The sequence below is a fragment of the Meleagris gallopavo genome, chromosome 16 (assembly GCF_000146605.3).
Source record: "Meleagris gallopavo isolate NT-WF06-2002-E0010 breed Aviagen turkey brand Nicholas breeding stock chromosome 16, Turkey_5.1, whole genome shotgun sequence".
Lineage (NCBI taxonomy): Eukaryota > Metazoa > Chordata > Aves > Galliformes > Phasianidae > Meleagris > Meleagris gallopavo.
Window position 1 is genome coordinate 10,902,951 of NC_015026.2, and position 12,014 is coordinate 10,914,964.

The 12,014-nt window shown below is 58.9% G+C and overlaps 1 protein-coding gene across 1 annotated transcript; it reads right to left on the reverse strand.

Moving 5' to 3' along the window:
* Positions 1-321: 321 nt before the first annotated feature.
* On the reverse strand, positions 322-10,214 carry LOC100547897 (lysosomal alpha-glucosidase-like). Its single transcript, XM_010719651.3, is given in 21 exon segments — positions 322-602; positions 775-921; positions 990-1,154; positions 1,304-1,402; positions 1,585-1,726; positions 1,820-1,968; positions 2,163-2,314; positions 2,460-2,593; positions 2,756-2,873; positions 3,170-3,254; positions 3,525-3,638; positions 4,350-4,460; positions 5,226-5,357; positions 5,426-5,544; positions 5,737-5,856; positions 6,678-6,774; positions 7,112-7,277; positions 8,194-8,339; positions 8,530-8,723; positions 8,726-9,078; positions 10,100-10,214. Coding segments are annotated over 20 exon segments (2,796 nt in total). The 5' UTR covers positions 9,069-9,078; positions 10,100-10,214; the 3' UTR covers positions 322-539.
* Between the last annotated feature and the right edge of the window lie 1,800 nt (positions 10,215-12,014).

Below are 12,014 nucleotides of genomic sequence, written 5' to 3' on the forward strand. Positions count from 1 at the left end.
CGCCCTGGGTAAGCAGAGATCGCGCCGCCTGGTGGTGGGAGGTCGCGGAGCGAGGGGCTTGGGGGACGGTGTGAGGCGCCGCCCTGCGGGCTGGAGTGGAACTGCAGTTCTGAGGTCACGGGGGATCGGGGATGGAGAGGGAATTGGGAGATGGAGGGGGAATTGGAGGGTTTGGGGAACAGGGGGACACGGTGGAGAATAAAGGGGAATTGTGGGACATAAGGGCGAATTGGGGAACGTAAGGGATCGGGGAGCATGGGGGAGAATTGTGAGATGTGTGAAGACAGAAGGACAACCAGACACCAAACTCTTCGCGTGCCTTTATTGCAGATGGGACCGTGGCGCACACCCCTGACTCCACACTGACGACACAGCATGGAGCCCCACCCCATCCCCACATCCCCTGCCCCCATCTGCAGCAGCGGGTGATGACAGATGACAATCCCTGACGCTGTGTTACCATCCTGGCCTGGAGGGCTGGAGCAGGAAGGTGCACAGGAGGTCATGGCAAGGCAGGGCAGCCCCGTGCTCCCCCCAGCTCACAGCCACTGCAGGGAGAAGCCCTGGCTGAGCCCGAGGCCGAGGCCGCTGACGGTGAGGACCTGCAGAACATGAGGGGACAGCATGGCTGAGCTCCTCCAGCTCTTATACAATGACCTCAACCCTCCACACAGCACAAGAGCTCCATCCTCGCCCTCCTGCCCCCCACCAATGAGGGCTGGGAGAGGAGGCATGGGCACCCCCAGGACAGAGCACGCCAACACAAAGCCATACCTGGTTGTCCAGGTAGGAGAAGGGCTTCTCCTGCCCATCTAGGAGGACCTTGCTGGGCGGCTCCTGCACTCCATAGAAGCTCACTGCATCAACGGTGACATAGGCGGCCTCTGAACTGGCATGGAGGACGTTGGAGGTGAAGATGTTCTGCAGGAGGGGACGGTGTGAGCACGAGGTGTCCTGGACACCCCCCTGCCCTCCCCACCATGTCCCACCTCTGTGGCATTGAACACCAGGTAGGAGTAGTTGCCCTGCTCGAAGGTGTCCAGGCTCTCGCCGTCATCCCAGAAGAGGTCCCCCCAGGCAGTGGCACGTGGGGACAGGGCCACAATGAGTCGCAGCGGGTTCCCTCGGGTGGCGTTGCTGGTGGTGCTGGGTTTCTGGATTTCAAAGGAAGCTGTGAGACCGTGTGCCCGGTATGGGGCAGGGAAGGCTATGACATGCTGAGGACTGAGGAGGGACACATCGTGGAGCAGGGGACTCCTCTGAGACTGTCCCCAGCCCAAGGAGGTGGCAGCAGAGAGCTCACCTGTGTGGGCAGGATGGAACCCTCCCGGAGATGGAGGTTGAGGTGGTCCAGAGGGGCTGACAGCTTCAACATCTCCCCACTGCTGTTCACAGAGGAGCCCTGGAAGGGAGCAGAGGACAAAGGACGGTCAGGGACATAGTGATGGGTTCAGGCATGGGGCCAGGGAGCAGCTCCTCAGGTAGCAAGCCCCACAGCTGGTGATGCTCCAACACTTTGGCATCCCCTGAGAGCCTCGTCCAAATCATCCAAAACCTGAACGTGAGTGCCATGGTGCTCCTCACCGTGTAGAAGTCGTACCACACGCCTTGGGGGAAATAGCCCAACACTGAGTCTGCTCCAGGCTCCAGCACCGGCGTCACCAGCAAGCTCTGGCCCCACAGGAACTGCCTGTCCAACCCATACGTGGCCACATCCCAGGGGAACCTGCAGTGGGATGGAGACAAAGCTGCCATCAGCTGCTCCTTCACCACCCAACCACAGCCAGCACCTCACCAGCTCCCATCAGGGCACTCTTACTCAAAGAACAAAGGTCGGGCGACGGTTTCCCCTTGCAGGTGGGCACGGTGGAAAAGTGTGTAGAGGAAGGGCAAGAGGGAGTAGCGGGTGAGCAGTACGTCCTTCATGGCTGTCCTCGCCGAGGGGCTGAAAGCTGTGGGGTCCTGGGCCTGGAGGATACACAAATGAGAGTCAGCAAATGCCTCATCCTCACCCAAATCTCCATCCCCATGGGGCGAATGTGCCTGCATCCCCCTGCATTCTACCTTCTACATCCCGCATCTCATACTCTAAATCCAGCATACTGTATCCAACATCCCAAATCCCACATCCTGCATCCCATATCCCCCATCCTGCCCAAGACCTTCTCGTTCTGGGTGTTGTGGTTGCGGGAGAAGGGGTAGAAAGCCCCGAGCTGCATCCAGCGGGTGCACAGCTCCTCCGAGGTGCTTCCGGAGAAGCCGCAGATGTCGGCCCCCACCAGAGGGATCCCAAACAGGCTGAAGCTCAGAATCCCTGCAGACAGGTGGGCAGAGATGCTCAGCAGAGTACGGGGAGTTTTACGGTCTCTACCACCTCCCAAATGCAGGATGAAAGGAAATCCCAGCAGGGCTGGGGTGCTTTCTTAGGAAGGACAGAGCTGTGAGACCGTACCACCCACCTGGGATGGAGTAATACATGTCCTTCCATTGGCTCCGGTTGTCACCCAGCCAGTGTCCCGAGTACCGGCCCTGGCTGGGGAAGGTGGAGCGGGAGATAACAAAGGGACGCTTTCCTCGGATCTGGATCAAGGCGCTGGAAGGCAATGGGGAGACTGAGGAGCAGGAGGTGAGAGCTGCCCTGAGGAGCCTCCTTACCCCCTAAATGTCTCAGGCACTCAAACCCCACTTCTTTTCCTACGCTGACATCCCTGAGCAGCACGGTTTCACCCATCCTATCCCCAGGGTGCTCAGGTACCTCGCCGTCGCTTCGGCTTCCTTCAGCCCGTAGAGGTTGTGCAGGTTGTAGTGCACCGAGGCGTTCTGCTTCGCTGAGGCACACACCGTCTTGGCGGACAGGGAATTGCCCAGCACAGCTGCCGGGAGGGACAGCCACCATTGGCATTCGGTGGAGAGAGTGAGGGGCACAGAGCTACCCACGCTGCAAACTGAGCTCCCACAGCAACTCCCATCCCGCGCCCCAGTACAGCCACAAGCGTGCAATGCTCAGGTATGGAGACTGGCACACGAAAGCAGGGATGGGCACGTTCAGGGTGCGGAACAGAGATGTGATGTTTTGGAAGAATGGTTTTCCTCCACAGCACTCAGTTTTCAGCATCATGAGAGCACGTGGTACCTACCAGCGCAGCCTGCATCTCACCGCCCTCCTTACCCGGCGTGTACGGGGGGCTGTCGAGCTCTCCGGGCGGGCAGCCCTCTTCAGACCCATCCATGAAGTTGGATGGCTCGTTCATGTCCTACGAAAACCACAGAGCAGTGTGAAGGGGGAGCTGTTAGGGATCAGTGATGTCTAAGGGTGGCACAAGAGGGCTGTGCTGGAACCCACAGGCTCCAGGCTTCCTCCCACACCACCAGAACCATTGAGCCCCTTGGCCCAGCACACACAGACGGTCACATATGCAGAATGGTGTCCTGCCAAAACGCGGTGAAGCCAGAAAAGCAGCACTCGGGCAATGGCTGTTGCTCCAGGAGCAGGGAGATGGCACCAGCCAGCAGGGAGCACTTACGATCCAGAGGCCATCGAAGGGCACATGGGTGTGGAAGCGCTGCAGGTTCTCCAGCCACCACTGGTGTGTGTCTGTGTTGGAGAAGTCGGGGAAGGCAGTGTAGCCGGGCCAGACCTGCAGGGAAGCCACAGAGCAGTGGTTCAGCAGGGCAGAACGCTCAGGGGAAGGGGATACCCTGAGGCTGTGAGCGTGCTGAGGGACCCTGGGCTACAACAGGCAATAAAGCCAATGGTAAAATCCAGGCTGACTGCTTCAAGGGCTGGATGCTGTGTGTGCAGCATCCCCCCTGAGCATCTCAGGGTGAGCTGGAGAACAGCATCTGTCTGCACGTGCCAGCGATGGGGAAGAGCTGCGATTTCTCTGTGTTTCACCTCACTCCAGGAATTATAGTGTTGGAGTCATTATAGAGTTGGGTCATTTTTCCCCTTTGTTTGAGACTGTTAAAAGTTTCAGCAGGAGAGGGAGAACCAGGAGGAGCAAGTGGCTGTGAGTGGGTAAAAAACTGGCTGCGGGTCTGGAGCAGACTGGAGGCGCTTGAGCATCACAGGCAACCTCTTCCCACCTCAAAAACAGGAAGGGAGAGGATCAGATGATCGGCCTCAGGCAGAACCACCAACCCCGCTGCACTCATATGACTTGCCCTGGTGCCTCTGCCGGGCCAGGAGCTGGCTCTGGAGGCGGGTGGAGATGCCACAAAGTGAAATGTGGAAAACCGAGAGCAGGACCGGGCCCTGGCAATCAGCCACCTGCCTTCTCCTCCAGCAGGAGGGAACAAATCCCAGCCCGACTCCTGCAAAGCCCCCAGGATTTCCCCCAGCTCCTCACCTGCCCAATCAGCGGCTGCCCCTGGGTGGTGTTTAGGAACAAACCCCGTCTCAAGCCTTCATCAAAAGGCCAGTAGGAGCCACGTGGGCTGGTGCTGCTGATGCCAGGGTCCTGGGGATGGAGCAGAGTCAGTACCTCTCGGCCCCTTCCCCTGCAATGCCAACGTGATTCAGAGAGCACAGTCAAGGCAGGGTCAGCCAAAGCCCACACATGGCGACTGTTTCAACCAAGAGGAACAGAAACTTGCTTCAACACTTCCAGGCTCATTTTCTAAAATGTCACTTCTGCAAGTCCCGAGGACCCGTTACGGGGTTTTGGGGTGGGGGGGATAAATATAAGAAATCGTGAGCTTACGCAAGAAGCATCAGGTCATGGTTTGGGCTACGGAGGGGACTTCAATCTGTCCAGGGCAACTCAACATCCCCTCCCAGGGTCCGTTTGCACCCCAGGAGCCCCAGCCCTTGCTGCCCACAACGAGCAGTACCACATCCCATTTCCTGGCAGTGGGACATCACCGCAGGGTCATGAGAGCTCAGCACTGGTGGGGAAGCGGGGATTCCTGTGTCGAGCACCCACGAGTTGAACCCAGACGCTGTCACGGTCCCTCTGCGCATGAGGACGAGGAGCCCACCTCCCTGTGCCCCCGCAGCAGATGGGAGCATAGTGCAATAACCTGGCCCATATCTCAGCACTCCCTGCCTCCCCCTTACAGGGGATTTCCAAAGGCAGATTGCACGCTGACAAAAATCAAGTCCTGGAGCTGGCTAACACCAACCAGGCACCGGAGGGGGCCATGAGCTGCCCCCAGTCCCTGCCTTGCAGCCACCAAGCCCAGCTCTGGAGAGTGACAGCCCTGAGCATGAGTGAGGCAAGTACCAAGATCATCACGTAGCGCTGCCCGTGCTTGTGGAGATCTTCCACCAGTGAGGGGAGAGAGGCAAATCTCTGGGGATCGAAGGTGAAGTCCCGGTACCCATCCATGTAATCAATGTCATTCCATTGCGCATCCTGCGGGGAATGGGCTCAGAGCAGGCAGCAGCACACAGCCCCCATCCCTCCCTCCTTCCTTGGGGTACCTGTGGGATCTGGAAGTTCCTCATGGCCCTTGCAGTCTGCCAGGTCTCATTGCTGGAGCCGTAGCCCCAGCGGCAGAGGTGGAAGCCGAGCGCCCAGAGCGGCGGCATGGCTGGGAAACCTGCAGTGTGTCCAAAAGCAATGTCAGCACGGCAAGGGGACGGGAGAGGAAGGGGGTGGAAGAAGAAGGGAAAAGGGGAGATGGAGTATGGGGTGATCACATGGTGTTCCTGGAGGGACAGGGATGGGGAGGGGGTGGGGTGATGCAGGCACAGAGACAAAGGGAAGAGCACTTAATGGTGTGTGTGCTTACCTATCACCTCCTGGTACTGCTGGATGACCATGTTGGGGTCAGGCCCCAGGAAGATGTAGAAGTCCAGCACACCTCCAATGGTCCTCCAAGTCAGGCCCGGGGCAGGCTGCAGGGCCACCTCTTTGCACAGTGGGGAGAAAAGCACAATGAGACCTGGGGAGCATCCCAGCATGGGGCCGGGCAGCACCACCACGGTGCAGGAAGGGAGAAATCCCTGTGGGTGTCTGGGGCTTACACCATCACAGGCTGGGCAGATCACTGGTTCATACATGGAGAAAGCTCTCTATGAACACGCTTTTCAAGTTGAAAGCTGTACCCTCTGTTGGCCCCCACTTAAAAAACAAACGCATGCCTTCCTCCAGTGCACAGGAGTCAGGGCGATCCCAGGTTTTTCACATGGCTGAGCCCTCAGACCTCAGCTGGGTGATGCATTTCCCTGTGCTCTGCTCCACGCTCACACTGGGAAGCAAAGCCGCATTGAAGCTGAGCACAGCTGGAGCCCTGCTCTGAGCAGCACGGCCCCAGATGGCTACTGGGGGGGGAGGAACGACGGGTGACAGCCAGAGCCATCCTGGCAAAGCAGGACCCTGTGGGGCTACCAGCAGGAGGGTGCTGCAGGGCACAGGTGGCACAGCTGGGGACAGCTGGGGACAGCACGGGCAGCATCCCTGTCTGGGCAGGAATCGCACACCCTGACAGCCTCAGGGCAAGGCTGCTTTGGGCAGATGGGAAATGGGCACAGAGCTGCATGTGAAGGACTCGCTTTTCCGACAGCAATTCAGCAGCTGGGCGTGTGGTTAAACTGCTCAGCAGTTGCTAAAGAGCCTCGCTTCAGCCAGGAAACAGATGGCTCAGCTCAATAACGGAGCCATCGGACCACATCTTTTCCCTTTTATGGCTTCCTCTTGCCCCAAGATCCCGAACCAACGCCACACACCTACCCATGGCATTGCTGTTGAGGAGGAAAACCCCGTGGGCATCGCCGCCCTCCTCCATCAGCAGGTAGAAGGGGTGAGCGCCGTACAGGTTGAAGGATTCCTGCAAGCAGGGGTTGCCTGATGAGAGAGCAGCTCCCGGGCAGAGCTGCTCAGCTCAGAGCCATGAGAGTCGGGCTAACCAATGTTCCCAAGTCACATCAGTTGCCACCACCCAGCCAAGCATCCATCACCCCATGGAGGGCATAGAAGGGATGTGAGGACAGTTTTGGAGCTGGCAGCCACAGGAGCTGCTTCTCCCTTGGACACTGCTAAGCTGTGCCCAGGGCAGCCACACCACAACCTGCTGCATGGACCAGAAAGTGCTCAGGGCCATCAGGACGCATGTTTTGCAATTGCACTGAAATCCTCCCCGTGACCACTCCCTGCCCCAGGGGTACCGTGGGGGCCACATCACGGGCCCAGAGGGTGAGGGTGTTCCAGTCGAGGCTGTGCAGCAGCGTGCTGCGGTGCTCCCCCAACCCGTACAGGAACCTGGAGGGCAGCGTGGTAGAGATCTGCAGGAACTGATCGGCGAAGATCAGGGGAGCCACGGTGGTGTTGAGCCTGCCAGGTGACACAGCAGGAGAGAAGGTCACCAGGGGATGGTAATCCCCTCACAGTGACGTGCCCTTCCCTCTAGAAGCATCTCGACAGCAGCAAAGCAGTGCATCCCATCCCATTTCCAGTCCTGTTAGGGCAGACTGGGGTCTGGGTGGTGGCACATACTGACCCCAGCCAGCCCAACCCGGCACAGCCATTCATTTGACACCAGCAGTTTCCACTTCAGTTACAATTAACCACCGAGGCGATGCAGCCGGGGAGTTCTCTGCCTGCCCTTGCTGATAAGCAGCTCCTGAGGAAAGGATAGACCACGGGGCCCAAAATGGGAGGGAGGAGGACAGGACAGGATCTGGGGGAGTGCTGGGACATCCTGCCCTATGCTGAGCACTGCAGCTCCCCGTGGCTCAGCACGGGCAAAGCCATGGAGGGGACCGGGGCAGCACAGTGAATCCACTGGTGTTTCTTTCCCCAAAAGCTTGAACCCAGCTCTTGCTGGGGAGTTCCCACACCACAGACAGCTCTCTGGAGAAACCCAAAAGCAAGGCCAAGCAGGCAGAGCTGCGGCCCTTTGCTGATCCTTTCCTCAAGCCACCAGGTCCATCCCTGGTGACACACTGGGGACCAGCATCCCAGGGCTGTGCCTCACTCAAGACACAGTTTGGAGCTGCTCCATGACACCGGTGGGGATTTGGGGTACCACGGTGGTTTGGGAATATGTGCTGACCCCACCCAGTCCTGCATGGCCAGAAAGCCACGTGCTGCTGTGTCCCCATGTGAGCACCAGGGTTTGCAGCAAGGATGAAAGCAATGGTAACTAATGGATTGAGATGCGTAGGTGTGTTTTTCCCTCAGGAAAGCCCTCAGGGAGGCACACTGAATCCCACTGAGGGAAGGACACATAGAGAAAGTGGGCTCTTACAGCACTGTCCCTGTCCCTTGGCGCCGCAGCAGCACCCCAAAGGGGTCCTGGGAGAATTCCAGGCTGTAGATGGGGTTTTCTGCTCTCTTCATCACTCGGGGAACTTCCAGGGGCACCTCATACCGGGGCTTGGCTGCATCGGTTATCTGCAAAGGGGAGAAAGGACACTATGAATACCAGCAAAACAGGAGGACAAAGGGCTGGAGATGCTCACTGAGGACACACGTGTTCATGCCAGGAGCAAAGCAGCTGCCAGCCTCTCTCTGAGCAGGGGACGTCACCTACAGATGTGGGACAGAGTGCAGAGCTCTGGAAGAGAGCTGGAGGCATGCTCACCTTGATGCGCAGCCGTGTGTTCGTCTGGAACTCCACGTCCATCCTCAGCACCTGGATGTCCTTGGGGTAATAGGCCTTCTCCCTGCGCACCAGCAGCCCCGTCATGCCCAGCGCTGTCTGGTTGAGGCTCTGCACCACGTAGCTGGGGAAGTTGGGTGGGTAGAAGCACCAGGGCACCCCCTGCTTGCCCCCACTGCAGGGAGGGTCTCGATGAAGCAGCACCCCCGGCTCTCGCACAGCTCCTGGGTCACCACCACGCTCCTCTCAGGGTAGCAGTCATAGCGGTGGCTCTCAGGGACCAGGTGGCACTGGGAAGGTGGTGCAGGGCCATGCCAGCCCCTGGATACTTGTCGCAGCACCCAGACGGTGATGGTGCTCAGCAGCACGGCGGTGATCAGCAGCCCGCTGCCCACCCACCATGGGGCCAGCTTGCTGCGGCCAGCAGGTGTCGGGGTGGTCGCATTCTCCTCCTCCTCCTCCTCCTCCTGGCTCAATACCAGCTGTGGCACCGCCGTCCTCAGCTTCTGGTACGACCTCATTGTCCTGGGGCTGGAGCGAGGGGAGAGAGATGAAGAATGCATGGTTATGGGAAGTGGCCAGGGGAAGTTCATGCAAGGCTTCCCTGTGCCTGATGCAGAGCTTTACTGCACTGGTTGAGATGTGCTCTGCAAACTTATGGCACTGAGGATGGCTTTGCCTGGAGCTGCCCATGCCCAGCCCCACTACAGCACAGAAGAAGCCATGAGGCTCTGCTGCAGCCCCAAGGACCAGCAGACCGAATGCCACATGCTGTGGGCGGTGCAGTGTTCCTGCAAAGAGTGTTGCCCGGTCTGAATGTATGGGTTGTGACATTTCCAGAAGATGGCAAGCAAAAGCGAGCCCCCACCCACCCACTGGGGCAGTCACAGTGCTGGGAGCGTGAGGTGTGGAGCATCCTCTGTTCTGTGCATCTTCTGCTTGTGCCCAAAGCCCTGAGTCAGACCTTTCAGCCTGGGGAGCCTAGGGAGGACAGCAGGGAATATGCCGTCAGTGTTTGCCTCCCACTGATAACATATGATTTTAGAAACTTCTCAGGCGAACGTCTTCCAGACTGCAAGCGAAGCAGAGCCCCCGCTCCTGCTGCCTGCAGGGCGCAATCCCACAGCTATAAACAAGGACGCAACTTTCTCCTCCCCACCTCCAGCCCAGACCTCGCTCCCCGAATCTGCACCAGCTCGGCGCGGTGCCTCTCGCCGCAGGGCGGATTTTATCCCCCTCGGCCCTCCCCTGGCCCAAAACGGCTCACCCCGCTCAGCACCCCGCTCAGCACCATCCCGTGCCGTGGGGCCGCTGGTTGGGACGGGACGCAGCGGGTCCCTCACACCCTGCATGCAGACCCGGCCGCCTCGGCACATCGATCCCGACCGCCTCGGCTCGCCGCCTGCCCGGCCACGCACCCTCATGCCAGGCCACCCCGACGCAGCGATGGCCTTTTGGGCGGAGGGCACAGAGCCAGCCCTGCCAAAAAGTGCAAGGACGGATGCGGGGCCCCCAGCCCAGCACGGGGGGCACAACGCAGGCGCTTACATACACGTGTCTCCTCTCGATACTGTGGCTGCGGGCGGCGGTGCGGGCGGCACGGGCTCGGGGCTCCCAGCACCGCAGCCCTGCCTGCTCCGCCGTAAAACTCCGAGCAATTGCCCAGCGCCTACCGCTCCTCCCTAATAGCAGCGCCTGCTAACGCGCCTCTCAGCTGACTTCTCAGCTGCTCTCTCGTCTGGTTTGCTTTGCTGCGCATTTTTAATGCGTCTGTATGTATCGATAGATCCACGCTCAATGCTGTTCCAAAGCCCCGTGGTGGAGAATACAGGAGATGAATGATTTGTTTTCAATTTTCCTATGTATACATTGGGTCTCAACACCCTGCACATTCACATTTCCACCCTCCCCTTTTCAGGATCAGAGCGTTTCAGCCCAAACAGAGGGTGGAAGAGATGCCTGAGCTGAGCACTCCATGGTGCCTGAGTAGTTCTGAGCACACAGCAGGAGGGCTGCCCCACAGCTCCCCACATCCCCGGAGCAAGGCCCCTTTTGTTCCCTTATTTTTCACCAAGTGCACTTTCTGCCATGTGCTCACACTCTCCTGGTTAAGGAGTGTGTGTGTGTGCATGCTCCCAGCCAGGTTTGCACTCTCAGGGAATCAGAGCCACTCGTTGTTTGCTGTTGAAGGCCATTGCAGTCTAAAGGTCACCAGCAAAGGACAACAGACCTTTGGAGCAAAGCTGCTTTCTCCGGGAATGAAAACAAAAATCCAGATCTGTTGTGAATGGCCAATTCACCCAGAAGCTGAATTTCAGCAACTCCCTTCCCAAGCCATACACAGTATGTTCAATCCCATCCTTGCAAAGCCAGGGGAGAACGTCCCACTTTGGGTCACCGCAGCGGGTGAGACCACACGAAAGACACAGCCACCAGCTGAGGAAGAAGCCCTGGATGCAACCAGGACTTCTGTGGCCCCACCACCACCTGCAGAGCACAGCAGGGTGGGTAGCCGCACTGGGGACACTGGTGGCCACGGGTCTCCTGTCCTTTGTTGGGCTCTGTGAGCCGGAAAGGGAGATGAGGATACAAAACACATCCAGAGCTCAGCATGGAGCACAGGGCTGGCTCGGAACTGCCCTTGAACCCTGAGCCCAGCACGACTCAGACAGAGGGCCAGATTTTAACCAGAGTCTGCAAACACGGGAGAGGTGAAGCCAGCAGTACTGCAGCTCCGTGCCACTGCCTGAAGCTTTAACCAACTTTGTTAGCTTGCTCCCAGCATGGGGGGTTTCCAACGGCCCACTTTGCCCCACTCTCTCCTGCTGTGCCCTACGTGGGGCTCCCCACGTTGTGCAAACGGAGAGGCGAAAGGTGAAACCTTACGCAAAGTCTGACAGTGGCCCTCAGCTGTGGCTATTTGAGGAGGTTTGGCCCTGAGGCTGGAAAGCACAAACTGCAAAGAGCCAGCGCCGGCTTCGCAATGCAGCCGTAAATAGCCCTGCTCATAAACGCAATGGGAGTCCAGTTTCGATGGAGGTTGTCGGATTTGCTCAGCCACCTGTGTTGACCTCACATTGCATATGGGAGGGTCAGGTTGGATCTTAGGGGAAGTTTCTTCTCAGAAGGAGCGGTGACGCAATAGCACTGCTGCACAGGGAGCCGTGGGGCCGATGGTCCTGGAGGTGCTGTAAAGCGTGGCACTGAGGGACGCGGTTTGGTGCCCACGGTGGGGACGGGTTGCGGTCAGGCTTGGTGATCTTCGAGGTCTTTCTCAACCCTAACGACACTCCGATTCTCTGATCTTTGGGCCATTTTTCTTTCTGTTGGACGTTACGGCGATTTGAAACGCCAGCGGGACGGTGCTGCGGACACGGCAGCTCCCCAGAGAGGACCGGTGCGGAGCGGTGCGGCTCAGGCTCACTGTGAACAGAGCCCGGCCAGGAGCCGCCCCGAAGGCATCGCTG